The 16,271-nt window shown below is 45.6% G+C and overlaps 1 protein-coding gene across 1 annotated transcript; it reads right to left on the reverse strand.

The window, feature by feature from the left end:
* Positions 1 to 8,257: 8,257 nt before the first annotated feature.
* FBXL7 (F-box and leucine-rich repeat protein 7) lies at positions 8,258 to 15,257 on the reverse strand. The gene is made up of 2 exons (XM_008942224.1): positions 14,651 to 15,257; positions 8,258 to 8,994 (listed from the first exon to the last, which is right to left on the reverse strand). Exons 1-2 carry the CDS (start codon positions 15,246 to 15,248, stop codon positions 8,258 to 8,260), a joined length of 1,335 nt encoding a protein of 444 aa, XP_008940472.1. The 5' UTR covers positions 15,249 to 15,257.
* Between the last annotated feature and the right edge of the window lie 1,014 nt (positions 15,258 to 16,271).

Raw genomic sequence — 16,271 nt, forward strand, 5'->3', positions numbered from 1 at the left:
GTGTCCAATGGGGTAATGGATACCATGCTGCCATCCTGCCTGCTCTATAAGGGTGGAGGGCAGGCTGGGCAGGGCAGGATGGTCTCTGGTGTGCAGGGTTGGTGCAGGTCTACATGGATTGGTGCAATTTTTATCACTCACTTTTTATACTGCTTCATTACTATTACTGTTATTACTGTTGTGTCTTCTCCTGTTGCGTTGTTCTATTAAACTGACCTTATCTCAAGCCATGGGGTTTTGCCTTTTTTCTCCCTATTCTCCTTCTCACCCCATGGGAAGAGGGGAGCTGGGTGACCAGGCAGCCATGTGGTCCTCAGCTCCTGGTTGGGTCTACACCACGACAGAAAGGAAGGCTGCTTTACCGTCCTCTCAGATTCAAGCTGCCAGAGGTTTATGAGCTCCAGAGTTCAGGCTTCAAGGGCTTGTGCCTTCATCAATTTGCCTAGCCAAAAAGTCAACCGGTGTTCAGAAACCAGACACCCCTGAGACCTGAGGATAAGCCAGGCTCAGTGGTTTTGAATGAGTTTCTCCTACAGATGGCAAATACTACACAACTCCAAAAGACCTTTACTTTAAAAAAAGACCCACCCTTGCTCCCCTTCTCTTTTGACAGAAATGAGCTGGACAGCCTGGATTCTCTTAAGGTGTGTCTGTCTTGCATCTTCAACAGCCTCTCCACAGCTTATTCTGACACGGTCACCTCCGCCTCGTCCCAGCTCCCTTTGCTGCTTCCGAGCAGTCCCCGTGCAGCGCAAGCTCCTTGGAGGGAATCACACCTGTCTGGATGCCAGGAGGGACCTGCTGCAAAGGGCACATTTCCAGAAGGAGCTCCTGACCACATTTCTCTGTCCTTGGCTTATGACAGGACTCTGACAGCCCCTGCAGTATGGACACCTCACCCGGCCACGCCACACCAAGCAGACTTCCCACACATTTGCAACTCCAACACCGAGCCAATAACATTTAAATTAAAGTGAACCAAGCTGCCAAACACCTGACATGAGGCCTGGCATGCTCCAGGGCACTGGGGATGGCATTTCTTCTCCCTTTTCATTGATGAGACGTTGGCAGTGGGCTCCTTGCTCTATGAGTTCAGGTCCTGCTGCACACGCAACTATACAAGGAGAGGCAGCCATGTTTCAGAGAGAACACTGAACTGGCACGGGTTCATGTCTCAGCAGTAAGACTGGGGAGGTGGCAGCAGCAGAGATGGCACCTCCTGGCCAGGTCCCACTGAGAAAGGGCCCTTAGGCTACTCTCCAGCAGGTCAGCTTTGGTGGGGGGGGAGGGAGGACAGGAGCTGGTGGGAGATTAAAAGAAAAGCCACCAAAGCTTACCTGTCACCTAGGGGACAGATACAGAAAGTTTGGGTCATTTTTCTGCTGTGCAGGTACTGGAATACAATGCCAGAAAAAAAAAAAAAAACCAAGCCGGTGCTGTCCCAGCAGTGTCACCAAGTGATGACCTGCTGTGGTATGAAAACTCACTAGCAGCTCAGTCCTATACTGGCAACCAATGAAAGCTGTTGCGGTTCATAGTAGATGTAGACCTGATTTTCTACTACACGCTCTTTAATGAGGAGCATTTTGATGATTTGATTATGTGGACACTCCCCTTTGTCACGTCCCCCCCCCAGCTGATTCATCTTGTAGTTCTACGCATCACTATATGACTAAGCATTGGAAGGCATCATATTTATTGATGTTCATGCACGGACTTCCCACCTCCACTGAGAAATGTCAGCAGGATTTGGCCACTGACTCGCAGCCAATCTCCTCAGTCCATTACTGGACTGCCTGCCAAGCAAATGGTGTTACTCATCACATTAATGCCAAGCCTTTCATCATTTGTATTATCCATGACTGTGTAGGCAGAATACCTCTGGCTCTGGCAGGAGCTTGAATAACCCTCTGAGGGCAGAAGAGAAAATGAAAGTGTGGAGAAAATGTCACGGCTCTATTGTCTTCACCAAAGCAGGTGCTGGAAGTCAGATTTTGCTCCTGGAATTGATGCCAAATAAAGCAGAAGATGCTTCATGCAGTCGAGGGATGAGTCACTACAAAAGTACTGACACTGCTGTGGATGGCTGTGTTCACACCCCCAGCAGCCAATCACACATGAGACAACTGTCGTGTGTCACACACGTCATGTGATAGGCAATTCTAGTTCCATGCTGAGATGCAGGTGGCTGTCACAAAAGACAAATCAACAACTCTCATACCACATGAGATTCATGGCCACAGAGTAATCAGATACAGTGTCATTCAAGTCCAGAAATAAGCTCTATTCTTCAAAGTATTTTCACAGCATACAATAGACCAGGAACAGATAACAAGAGGAAAATTTGGATGTCAGAACAACATAGTTTTTGTTGATAGATATACAAAAATATTTTCTCAGCTGTCCTGATAAAGGCTTAGCATAGATCCTTTACATGACAAGTGATAAAGATGTGAAAACACTTGACAAGGCAAATTATAAACAATAAATTAGCTACACTTATTTTTTATAGCTAGAAATTCAGTTATTCTAAGGCTCTGATAACCATCTGCCGAGGCAATCGGGTGAATGGAGTATATATAAGAAGTAATGAAAACTTCTCAAGAATAGCCGTTTACTTGATTTAAAAAAAGTACTTTAGGAGCCATCAAAGACAGACAATGCAACATGAAACTGTTAAAAATATTCATTCCTTTTGGCATAAATCCCTCTTTGCATTCTCTCTCATCTTTTTAAGATGACTTTTTCCATCTTTACATTTTATCTGGGCTTGAGGCTACAGCATGCAACGTTTCTTTAAAAAACAAAGGAAAACTAATCTATTCTAATCCAAAGAACACAGTCTCTTTAGTGCCAGAAGGAATGGTTCAGATTTCTGTTCTGCATTAAAAGTAACAGGGTAATTTATAAAAGCTCAAGGTTGTTTTTTTTTTTTTCTTTTCTTTTTTTTTTATTAAAAAAAATATCCCTCCTTCTGGTCCCTCTGGTTCTCGCTCTGGTGCCTGTTTAGTAACTTCTATATTTATAATGGCTTAATTTGACATATCTATGGCCAACTGGATTGTTGTGCTCATAATATTTTTTAAAATTTGTATTAGCAGAGCCTACTTGGAAAAGGTTTCCATTAACTAGTTTAAATCTCAGACACACCTCTGTGATCATCCAGAGGATAAGGGAAAAATGACCTGACATTTCTGTTCGGTTTTCACAGAAGATGAAAACAGAGGGAAAACCTGCTCTGAAGTGTACAGCAGTACAGCAGGGGTGCACGAAAATAAACATCCCTCAGCTATTTTATGGAGAAAACTGATTTAATCTACTTAATAGCATGCAGTAATACTGTTCAGTTAAATATATTTTTGTTACGCTAAGTTTGAATTCTGATGTCTACTGCCTGGCAGTAACTCAAACCTATTATTATTAATTATGCCCTTTAACAGTCATCAAAAGGACACAAATTGGGCTCCACACTGACGCCTGCACCTCAGCAGAGCTGAACAGCTGGTGTTGCTGAAACACAATGCCACAGGAAGGACAGATCTCACAAACTTGCCTCGCCTTGTTCTTCTCAGTAGGCTACCTCACCAGAGATGTAAAAGCAGGAACAAGACACAATGTCTCAGGCCTCCTGTTGCTGGTAAAGGCCAAAATTCTGCCTGCAAAGATTTCCTGGCCTGAAGAAATATGAAAAAGAGTAGGTGCTGGCTGCATTAAATGCAAAATTATGACTTCATTTTTGAAAGGCTGTCTCAAATTTGAGGCATCCTCACTGACACAGTTTTTGCCAGCCTTTCTCAGAGCCTTTGCCGAGGGAGCGTACTGTATTTACGTCACGTTTAGTTAATTTTCTTTGTTTCTGCTGCTGCCCCAAACTTCATTCTTCAGTACTTAAACTTTCTTTGGCCCAACTCTCCCTGCTCAACAAGTCATACAAACCCACCTCTCTTAACCTCAGCCCCTCCACTGAAAATTGTTCAATCTCTTCTCATCTAATTTCCACTCTGCCTTGCCCAGGAAATTTCCTTCATCCTTCTTCTTGTCGCAGTTCTCAAAACTCCATCTTTCAACCCTGCCCTGACTTTCCAGGCAGCTTCCACATAATTCAGGTCATTTCCTCCTTCACACTGCCAGAGTGATAAACGCCTCAGCTTTGCCAAATCTCAGCTTTGCCAGACTATGAGCTCCAAAAGATCTGAGCATGTCCCTTTTCTTGTGGAGTTGGAGATGTTCAGAGACATGTAATGTAGCTAAATTTGTGTGAATTTTTATGGGGAGATCAGCAAGACACATCCTTGTCCCAAAGCTGACCTCCTGGCAAGGCTCACACTTTCACTCTGAAGGCCTTAGAGGAGATGAAGAGCAATGAACCGTTTTCAAAGGAAAGGTCATCGGGAGTTTAACATGAGCAAAATGATGTTTCCTCCTAGCTTTATTTACAGAACCAGATGAACCATTGCAACTAATGTTTTCAAAGCTCAGCATGGGAATTTTCAACACAAATAGCTAAACTCACAGAATTATAAAAAGCCGAGGGCAGGTTACTTTCCTGGGGAACGCTGGGGGTAGTGGAGCCATGCACCAACTCTGTCAGAGAACTCTTCCCCTTTAAAATACCCCTGGCAGCTGTGGGGCAGCCAATCTGCAGTCCAAATGGTCACCATATTTCTTCTTAATGAGAGTTTGGACCTGCTTCAAGCCTAGTGCTAAAGTTAGGTCTTTTACTAGCTTTGTAATTTTCCAGTTGAAAGGCTAGAGCTTGTCAGAAACCGTGTAAGGCACTACGGAAGGTTACCGTCTGGACCACCGTTCCGAGTCCAAAACATCCACAGAAGCTGATTTGCATTGTGTAGGAAGCCAGCTGAGCACAGCTCTAAGAGGCAAACGTGTTGCCCTTCACATCAGTTTCATGCTGCTAATGGGGAAAATAAGGCTCCAGTTTTTAAGAAAGCCAAGGGAATGATGAGGATGAATACCTAGGTACAGAGCTTCGGCTGTAACCACAGTGCATGGTAGTTTAGATGCACCTTCTCTTGGAAGATACATCTTCTTCTCTTCTCTTCTCTGCAGGACACACGCTATTCCAAAGACATAAACAATGTGCCAGCCTGATGTGATTCATCACTGCTTGCTTTGATGAGATCATCACATGCTATTGCAGACCAGAAGAAGTCTCAGTGCCTGAGCCCAGATTTTATGGTTCAAGAATCAAAAATGTTTTTGCTCGGGAAATTTACAGTCTTTGCCAAGCCCAAACTGGAGTGAAGACACACCAGTTGCATGTTGCAGCCTTCCCAGCAAACTCGGCTCTAACACGTGCTGCTCCATTCTCATTTCTAGTCGTGTCATTTTGCAAGCAGACATAGGGAAAAGCTTAAAAGTCAAAACAGGCAAGCTGTATGAGTAAGTTAAGTTCAAATTTTCTTGAAACAGTGGCAGTGTCAGAGTGCCAACTCAGATCTTGTAAGGCTCTATATACTTAAAAATCTCTATATACTTAAAAATCTGTGGCTTAGAAAAATTACCTTTATTAATTTTCCATCACTGCCCCCCACAGTGGGTGTTTTAGAGCATTCAACAGGCAATGCTACACTAGTAAGTGCTCTACCTTTTAAGTCATTCCATTTTACTTTTCACATCAAATATGTTAACTTGCCTTTAAATCAATAGAGGGGCCCTCCTGAAATTTTTACACATGTGCTTTTTATATACTGATTTTTCTTTTACTTACACTTCCCGTTACTGATTATATTTCAGGGCCAGGAAGAACCACAAGAGAAAAATCAAATTTTATAGTGACAGATAGGCAAGGTCATAATCTGTACCATTTTTTTTCCGTTTTCAATATAGTTACCTACCTACCTGATGTGTTCATTCACCTAGCTACCTTTCAAGAAAAGCTTTACAAGTCTTCAATCTTTTCTTCTTCACCAGAAGCTAATCAATTAGTGCAAATGATGATGCACACTCATCAGTTACCAATATATTGCTTTATTTCTTGGTAGCAAATTAAGGCTTTATAGTGAGATTTGTACAGTACAGGCCAATTTAAACATTAGAAACCTTAACAATCATGTAGCACTATTCAGTCAATTTAGCATAGCCAGAAAAGTAGCTTGTCTTGTTGTTATAAACAGTTAAATGTTACTAATGAGGCCTTATATTTCATGAGTGCAAATGTCTCAAAATCCCACCATCCTCAGGAAGGGGCTTAACATTTCACTATCCTCTGGGCCATTTGAGATAAAGGATAAACAGAGAGTATAGCTGGCTCGGATAAAATACACTGTACTACCTCCTGGAGAAGAACCTCTAATTTTAAAAACATGGAAAGGAAAACTAAAGTGATATTAACTGACCACAGGATGGTCTCACCCTGTTCGCTGCTGACCAGTACCAGCAGCAGTGACTAATTTTCTACAGCCCTCTGCTGTAGCACAATCTGATTTATAATTCAGAAGCGATGACATCCTGTATGTTAAGAAACTCAAAACTGAAGGAACAGACATAAGTTACAGGAATTTTTGCAGCAGTAGGACAAATTCCCTCTGCAGGGACATGTCCAAACCGTTGCTTTTTTGTAATTTGAGAGAGCATTGCTACAAGTATTTCCTCAGCAACTATGTATTTTTCTCAGGCATATGGATTTTCACTTCATATCAACGATTTTATTAGTGTTGCCTGGAGATGATGGGACTACTGCTTATGAAAACCAGACACGGTGCTTCCCTCCTTATGTTCTCTACTGAGACATTTATAATGTTTGAGCTGAACGTACGAATTCACCTGTCAGTCAGGCGCAGGGGGCCTGCCTGAAAATATCATCACCCCTGACATGTCTGGCTTTCAGAGCTGAGCATTACTTGTGAAAATGCAGAGAAATGGCTGCCAGAAGATTGTGAAGAAAGTAACCATGAAACAGCCACATGCTCTGGGGAAGGAGCCAATGAAACGGAGGAACCCTTAAACCACTCTTGCTCTTGCATGAGCAAGAGTGACCATGAGAGTACAAGGGGCTCCCGGTGTCACAGGCATTTTAACTCCTTGTTGAACAGCAGCTGTTTCTCCAGCCTAAGGGAACACACACAGACAAGGTTTCACAAAATCTAAATCTAATGTGAGTAACAGTTTAAGCCACTCTGTCCCCAGGGGAGTTAACATCAGGCTAACATCTCTGAAGTCTCAAGATCAGCCATCTATCCTTTGAACTGGAAGGCCACAAAAAAGGTTTTTTTTATGTGTATGAAGGCACTTAGGGAATTTACCTCAATGCATGTGCCTGGTTTGCTCAAGGAGTTCCAGCTGCAGTGGTGCCATGGCTGCTGAAGATTTTCACAGACTTTCTGGTGACAGCTGCACAGCACAGCAGCTGGGACTGCCCTGTGCAAGCTGCTCCACAACGCCTCGGAGAGCCCTGGTGTGCTACAGTGCCATCTCAGCTTGTTGCAGAATTAGAGCAGCTTCTCGGGATGATCTGCTGGCTTGTCCTTCTGCCAGGCCACCAATATCTCATGTTTTCCTTCACTCAGGTAAGTATGGCACTGCTTATCAGACCCAGAAGGTTCTATCTGCTACCAGAGGGTGATACTACACATGCAGGAGAGGGCAGATTTAGAAATGAAGGCAAGTAGTGATGACACACCAGTGACCTGGAGATGAGCTTTCCAAAAGAATTCATGCGTGGGCAAAATCTCCAGATTCACTCAGCAGAGTGCTCGGCAATAGCCAGCAGGTCTTAGTCTGCCTCAACGGAGTATGTTGAAGAACATTACCCAGTATTTCCTGAGGGGTTACAATGGATGACTACCAAAGAGAAACTACTTGGAGACAAGGGGATGCTTTATCAGCCATATTGGAAGAAGCTGGTGAACACAGACACATAGTGTGTAGTCAGCTACATGAGCACAGCTGGAATTCAGCTGTAGGTGATGCAGCTTCGTAGCATTTCCAAAGGAGGGATTATGTGCTATTTCCTTCGGAGGTAGCTACTGTGGCCTGGGACGAGACCAGGGCTGTTATGGAAATGCACCCCACTGGGGATGCTGAGCACTCATGGCTTTTGCATTAAGGTGGCCTCTCCACGGAGACCCACCACACCTTCAAAAGTGATCATAAAAAAGCAAATAAAATGGTCATGTAGAAACCCCCTTCACCCACCACAGAAAGGAGAAGCTGGCTCCCGCGCTACAGAGAAGAGCGCTGCGGCACGTGGAGCGCACGTTCACACACCGGTGCTCCTAACGCCGCCTGGGGCCAACTTTCAGAAGAAGGCAGGGTTGGTGTGCTCGATAATACAGCGCTTGCAGTGCCGCTTAACAAATCGCAGGGCGTCCACAGAGACGTCACAGTCCTGCACGTTCAGCATCTGCAGGTCGAAACAGTTGGCAGCTACGATCTGCAGGCCCTGTCCCGTGATGCTCTCACAAGATTTCAGGCTCAGGCGCTTCAGGTTGAAGCAGTTGAGGGCCAGAAACTCCAGGCCGGCGTCCGAGACCAGAGGGCACTTGCCAATATCCAGGGCTTTGAGTTTCGTGCAGTTCTTGGCGAGGTACTCCACGCCGTGGTCCGTGATGCCCTCGCAGCCCCGCGCGTTGAGGTAGCGCAGCTTGCCGCAGTACTTGGCGACGTAGCGGACGCCCACGTCGGTGACGCGGCCGCAGTGCGCGATGCTGAGGTACCGCAGGCGCGACTCCAGCTTGGCCACCTCCCGCAGGCCGAAGTCGCTGACGAAGCGGCAGTCGCTGACGCTCAGCTCCTTGACGGCCGTGCAGTAGATCATCAGGCAGCGCAGCCCCTCGTCGGTGATGCGGACGCAGCGGCGCAGGTAGAGGTGGGTCAGCTGCGTGCAGTGCGCGGCGATGGTGTGCAGCCCCTCGTCCTCCAGGACGAAGCAGTCCGTCATGTCCAAGTAGCGAATGGAAATCTGTTTCCCGTGCAAGGGAGACAGCTTGATGGAGGCCTCGCGAGTCAAACTGATGCACGTCACCTTGGAGCAGCCTAGGTGGAAAAACAGAGGGAACTTCAGCAAGCGGTGAAAACAAAGCGCGCAGCAGGAGCAGAAAGGGGGCCGTGAGACCGCACGCTGGACGCAGTGAAGGCGTCTTCCTGGTGCGAGAGCAGAAGCTCCCTGACTGACTAGTCTGGAGGTGCTGCGGCAAGTCCCTGCTCCAGGGGAAACACTAAACCCCGCTGGAGTCAGTGACATTGTCTTGAGCTTTTGAGCACCAGCAGAGCGACAGAGTTTTGGCCGTACGCCAGATGTAAACTGAGGGCCCTAGGCCTACCCGGGGACAGCCGGTGATCGGTTACTGCAGTATAAACCAGTGGCCACCTGAGAAAACGGTGCTGCATGACAACCAGCACAGCTCTTTGATCAACGGCAGTCTCACTGCTGACGGGCTGAGTTTGCAAACCAACATCAGAGGCTCTTGCACCATCCAACCCCATTACAAAAAAGACAAACCCCACCCAGCCTCCAAGAAGCATTTGGAGAACAGATGTGAATCCAGCCCCAAGCCTGCAATGTGGGAAGGATGCAAAGCTATGTCAAGACTATGTGTTTGCAGAAGGGTGGAGATTTGGGTAACCTAAGGAGAATGGGGAGAGTCAGCAGCAGCCAACAGACTAGTAAGGGCATGGGAGGACATGGGCAGACACAGAAAAGGGCTGTCTCAAACGAGAAAGTCTGGCCATGAATGGAGGTAACTAGACTAGAGGAGAAACATCAGACCTTACAAGGAAAGCTAAAAGTGCTAGATTAAAGGGAAAGCCATGCTCACAGACTTCCCCTATTTTTAACCTGTAACCTGTGCATGGTGGTAAGTTACAGCTTTTTTTTGGGGGGGGACACGGGGGACGGGAGGGGAAGTGCTGTTTCTGCTGCACTGCAAACTGGCAGTCTCGGGATTCTGAGGGGAAATTCTGATCTGTGCCAAGTTGAGCTGCGCACGTTGCATTAGAATATCTAGAAACAAACGCAAGGGAGAAAGGAGGGTCTGCCTGTTAGTGAGGCCCAACAGTTTTTTCCATAAACATCTACTCAGACGAATTCTGCAGCTTATGCCTGAAGAGTTGTCCTCAGGTAGGAATAAAAAGAGCTTTTCTGTATTGCAGACACACTGGCCAACAGGGATGCACTGAGCCATGAGAACCCAGAAAAGTTAGGATGATGACCTTAGAGCTCCATGTATCAGAAATACTGCACAAATCCTGTAGTCTGGAAGTAAAGAGCAGGACAATGTGTGGAGACCACCTCAAAAGCAAATGAGCCAAAGCAATACCACTTGATACAACAGGTTCTCATTCAGAGGCTTAGTGGAAGGTATGAATACTCTCCTGTTCTTAAACACAAAATGGAAAAAAAAAATCCCTTGAGAAAATCCAGTGGGCTCACATGAATGCTGTAAGAGGCATGGGATATGGACTTGAAACAATTAGCCACCTGCAATTAGATTTATACATCCAGCATTTGCATTTGCAGCCGGATCTTTAATTTAGGTTTCAAATTTATTTGAACACATGCAAATTTTACCTTAGGCCTCACAAAATGAAACAGACAAATTGTCCACAGGTCATGCAGAAGCTGTGGGACCTTGAAGGAAAGAACTTTGTTCAATAACCAACATCTTTGTAAAACTGACTGTTGCTATCTCCTCTTCAGACTGTGTTGCAGATTCGTCTATGCTATGGTGCAAACTTTGGAAATACATGTGCCTTCAAATAAATATGATGGGTGTAAACATTTCACCTCTAGTATTTTCTTTGGAGTAGGTGATATGAAATGCACCACAGGAGTCTCCATCCTTGAGCTGGGTTTCCACGGAAGAAGCTGGCAGCTAGGCAGAGTTCTGCTGGACATGACGTAGCTGTCACTATTGCCTTTGCCTGAGGAGGTTACTTGTATTAAGGAGTCTCTCTGGATATTCTACATGCTGACCAGAATTCAATTTTAAATTCTGGCTAAGTAAGAATGAAGGGTCACAAAGTCGAGGAGAACGTCCTGTCTGCTGAGGAGCCAAGAAGAGGGAATGCTTTAATGACAACAAGTAGAACGTGAATGGGTCAGAAGTCCCACGGCGGCGCTGGAGTCACAGTGTGTGATCACTGTTTTGACAAGCTCAGCATCACATTGTCTAGTTACTTTGGCTACACTGTAAAATATTTCACAGGAAGGACACGCAAAATGGTTTCACCAGAAGGAGTCCATGTTGATACAGAACTGCCTGATTTTTAGGCAAAATGACAGGTTCCTGGGTCTGCAACAATTTTTCTGTCCTAAATATTAAAAAATGTAAAAAACAAAGCTCATGTAACAGGATTTTCCATAAAGTAAGTATAACCGATTTTTAAAAGGGAGGAGGAACTTCCAAACAGACTGAAAAAAATGTTGGCTAGCATGTTAGATAATAACTTGCAGTCAAGCTCCACCAGCTTCTAGAGATATCTCAGACCTGCCCACAAAGTGGATGCTGAGAGTGACAGAACTTACACTGTGGAAAACTCCTGCAGTTAATACGAACATCTGGTTTTGACATTAAAGATTTTGGTATGTTATTGCTGCCAAGTAACCATCCAAGGGGGAGAGTTATTCAGCTAGATGTACAACTGTGAATTGAGTTTTAATTAACTAGCTGCAAGTATAGCACTATCCCCCAGCACACGTACCCAGCTCCTCTTGCTCAGTGTGAAACCAAACCAGTGAACCACTTCAGACATGAGAATTGCTTGAGTGTGTAGGTGCAAGCCTTGTCCTCCTAACTACAGACAGCAGGAGGGAAAAGAGACTCCCGCTTCCAAAACATCCTCCAAAATTACCCACATCAGAATGAAAAAAAGTAGACTAAAACAAGACCCCAGAGAGCAATTATCTTAAATTCATATGCAGGCACATGCAGCAAAAGCCATGTCTGAACCTAAACACCCTGACTTCTGAGCATGTTCAAACCCAGGACTTTTCCCTCACCTGCTCCAAAAAGAAAGGACAACTTAGAAAAATGTGAGATTAAAATTACTTTCCTGTCCCACTGACGAGACAGAATTCAAGGAAGACAGGCACTTTACTCACCCTCTACATACTTTAGACCAAACTGATGAGCTCTTAAGGACGGACAACATCTTCTTTGTCTGAAAGTAACAGGCTTGGGGAAATCACAAATGAAGACAGACCCCCAAAAGAATCTATTTCAAGACCCATATAATCTTTTCATTTTCCTTGCTTTTGAAAAAGTCACCTTTTGTGTATAGCACATCTAGCAGCAGGAGCTGTGGACCAAAGTGTTTGCAGGGACCTGCAAACCCCAGGTGCACTCAGTGTGTCAGCTAACAGTGGAATGCCAGGGCACCTCATCCTCAGCTCAGCAATTCTACTTGTCCTGCCTCTCCACGTGCAGGATACTTGAGTCCCTCAATTCTCCACACCACCCTAGATAATGTAGGAAGAAAAGGATGAACATGCCAAGGATACAGCCCGCCTTCAAAGTGATAGGTAGCTCTGTGGCTAAATCACACAGGCGTGTACACTTTGTCTTGGTGTTGGAGGTGTTTCAAGCTGAATGTGTGGTTAGCAATACAGATCTGACATCAGCAGGTACTGATAATAAGTAAATTCATATGCATTGCCAACAGTCCTGTCCCATGGAGACCTGCAGAGACTCCTTATCTCTTGGTGGTCTCAGAGAGCAATGACAAAAAGTGAATAATTCTGATTTGTTCTCATGCCTTCCATGACATTCTGCCATCCTAGGAATATTAGGTGAAAGAGTTAGATAAATCAGTTAAAAAAAAATAAAAAGCAGAGAAAAGAAAGCAAATTAGCATATAGTAGGCAGGCAGGCAGCCTTGGCAGTATCTGTTTATCTGGGTACCAGGGACTCAGTGGCACTGCCTCTGATCCCCACTTTGTCCTGCTCAGTGTCCCTCTGCAACAGCAAATCTGGTCTGACTGATTAATAACAACATTAGACTGATAACAAGTGAGATCACAAAATAAATATCAAACATCACATCTACTTCAGTTCCCTGCTTAGCTACATCCTTTCCATTAGGTGCCAACCTATTTGCAGAGGGGAAATTCTGTGCAGCTGAACTTGGGAAAAACCATCTTGTTTACCCAGAGCACATCTGAGGAAAATTGTCTAAAACATTTCTGCTGATCTGAACAGCTGCAGGGATACACTGTCACTGGGTGAAAGGAAAAGTAGAAAGCCCTAAGCAAATACATACACTATTTAAAAAAAAAAAAAAAAAAAAAATCCAAGCCAGGTAAGTGGTTAAAATAGCAATTGGAAAAAGAGGACCTTGAAATTTAGCTAGGGGTGACAACTGATATTTATACCCAGACAAAAGCCTAACACTGATTCTGAGCTCCGCCTCAAGTCACGTATAAACTACATATCTATCAATCTATCTATATATACACACATATCTGGAAAAGATTAAAACATTTTGCTGAAGTAACTGGCCTTCACCATATGATGTAGCACTGACTGCAATGTGGGGCCTCATAAGGGTGCTCTGGGCAAAAATCTATAAAAAGTACTCATGCTCTCTGAACGGGCCACCTCTGGCAGCTCACCTCCATTGGAGGAGGCCTGGTCACTCAAGAGGTGCTGCTGGCATTTGAGGCATTTAGATCCTAGCAGTGCCTGTCTCACCAGCGCTGTTAGAAGACTGGCATTCCTACTCTGAAAGACAACACAAAAAGGGAAAGTGTGCAGTTGTGGGGCCAGAGGTCTGACAAGCATGACTTTTTTAGAATTAGAGACGTATATTATAGACATACAGTTACTTTGGTTGGAAGAGACCTTTAAGATCATCAAGTCCAACTGTTAATCCAGCACTGCCAGCTCACCACTAAACCATGTCCCTCGGCATCACATCTGTACCTCCTTTAAAATACCTCCAGGGATGGTGACTCCACTACTTCCTTGGGCAGCCTGTTCCAATGCCTGACAACCCTTTTGGTGAAGAATTTTTTCCTAAATCAAACCTAAACCTCCCCTGGCTCAACTTGAGGCTGTTTCCTCTCGTCTTATCACTTGCTACTTGGAAGAACAGACCAACCACAACCTCACTACAACCTCATTTTGGGCAGTTGTAGAGAGCGAGAATGTCTCCTCTGAGCCTCTTTTTCTCCAGGCTAAACAACCCCAGTTCCCTCAGCCACTCCTCATAAGACTTGTGCAAGGCCCTTCACCAGCTTCGTTGCCCTTCCTTGGACATGCTCCAGTACATCAATGTCTTTCTTGTTATAACAGGCCCAAAACTGAACCCAGTGTTTGAGGTGCAGCCTCACCAATGCTGAGTACAGGGGGCTGATCACTTCCCTACTGCTGACCAAGCTAGTTCTGATACAAGCCAGGATGCTGTTGGCCTTCTTGGCTACCTGGGCACATTGCTGTGTGTGAGCACACAGCCAGATGACAGCCAGAACCCTCAGGTCCTTTTCCATCAGGCAGCTTTGCAGTCACTCTTCCCCAAGCCTGCAGTGTTGCCTGGGGTTGTTGTGACTCAAATGCAGGACCCAACACTTGGCCTTGTTGAACGTCATACCGTTGGCCTTGGCCCATTGCTCCAGCCTGTCCAGGTTCCTCTGCAGAGCCTTCCTACCCTCAAGCAGAAATACTGAAATAAACATTGAAACATTTCCTGTTACCTGACACATCCAGATGTTCCAGGTTTGGACACAGTGACACGACATCAAAGACCGCCTCATTGGAGATGTTGTAACAGCCAGACACCTCCAGCTTCCTCAGTTCTGGACAGCACTGGGCAATGGTGTAGAGTCCTCTGTCTGTGAGCCGCCTGCAGCCACTAACAATTACTGTCTCCAACATGAGACATACGTTGGGTGTATCCTGACAAAGCCTCCGGGTCAGCACTTTAAGAGCCCTGTCTACGTTGATTGTCTCGCCGGTGAGGCGAATAGTCCTCCAGAGTCGGGGGTCCCAGGCGAGGTTGTACCAGCGGCGGCACACGCGGGCACAGCGGCACAGCTGGTTGGTGGGCAGGAAGGAGAATATCTGGACCATGGAGTGGTCGGGCAGCCGGTCGATGTTGGCCTGTTCCTTCTGGTGCTTGGACGCCAGCCGAATGAGAGGATGAGTGAGACGCGTTGGAGGTGGCGAGTGGACCATGGCAACGGTTTCCCCGGTGACTGAGGATGAAGACGTTGATGACCCTCTGCCATTCTGGAAGCCAGGGGAATTTGGTGGAAATATTAATGCTGGACTGGGAGTGCTGAGCGTGCGCATGCTCAGGTCGGAGTCTGGAAGAGAAAACACACAATTTTTGTAAGCAGAGACAGACACGGAGCTCTGCGTGGCACAGCACCCTGCTAGCCCAGGAGCATGATGGGCTTCAGAGTTTGTTGGGTGTTAAACAGTCATATTTACCACTGAGAATGAGGAAATCATTCAAAATCTGTCTTAGAGTATACTCCGAAAACAGTTCACCTTGGTGTTGGGTGAGTGACAGAGATGTGCCCCTAGCATGGTCAGAGACGGGCTAGCAAAGGAGGGGCTGCAGGTCTGAGACCTGTAATAGAGATGGCAGCAGAAGTCCTGGGGTTTTAATTCTTCATACTCTCAACTATACACTGCAAGAAATTAGTATGTTTGAGTCACAGGATTTTTTGGCAGAGAGCAACTGCCCATACCCTTGGAACTACGTAGGCAGCTGTGGGCTGTTAGGGGAAGAATACCATAGTTCTTCACCACTCAGCTCCTTCAGCGTTCAGTGGGAGGCCAAAGAAGAGTTCACAAGGCAAATACTGCTTCCTTCAACAGACTTGGGCAGATTGGAGAAGCACAACCCTGTACACTCATTCTCATTGTGTCATTAAAGAAGCTCATTTTTCATTCATGCAAACTGGGATTCAGAAGTTCAGCCAAGATCCCAGTGACTAGTTCTTGAAGGGTCTGTCTGTGTCTCTTCACGTGCATGCAGAAAGCACTCCTTTCCAATGGACTGCAGTGAATGTCACTTGGGTTTGAAAAAACAAGCCCGGAAAGGTAAGTGGTGAATAAACAGCTCATTACCGTGCTGTCGCATGCTCTTCTTCCTAGGGCTAATTGTCACACTGGAAGCAGTCAACCCAAAAAAACCCCACACAAAACAATTTGTCACTTCTTTACCTTTTTTATTTCACTTTGTTGGCTAAAATCAGGCACAAAAATGAAAGGCCTCTGCTACTAAGAAAGGCTTGCTTTGCTGTAGGTTTATTTCAACTGTTTTCCCTCTGTGCTGACACTGCTGCCCACGAGACATTTCCATTC

Source organism: Merops nubicus, unplaced genomic scaffold (genome assembly GCF_000691845.1).
Source record: "Merops nubicus isolate BGI_N331 unplaced genomic scaffold, ASM69184v1 scaffold12466, whole genome shotgun sequence".
Lineage (NCBI taxonomy): Eukaryota > Metazoa > Chordata > Aves > Coraciiformes > Meropidae > Merops > Merops nubicus.

Excerpts from the sequence above, each read along its gene's own strand:
- FBXL7 (XM_008942224.1), bottom strand. The coding sequence starts at position 15,248 with ATGCGCACGCTCAGCACTCCCAGTCCAGCATTAATATTTCCACCAAAT. Across the intron at positions 8,995-14,650 it reads GGAACATCTGGATGTGTCAG|GCTGCTCCAAGGTGACGTGC; the intron begins GTAACAGGAAAT and ends TTTTCCACCTAG.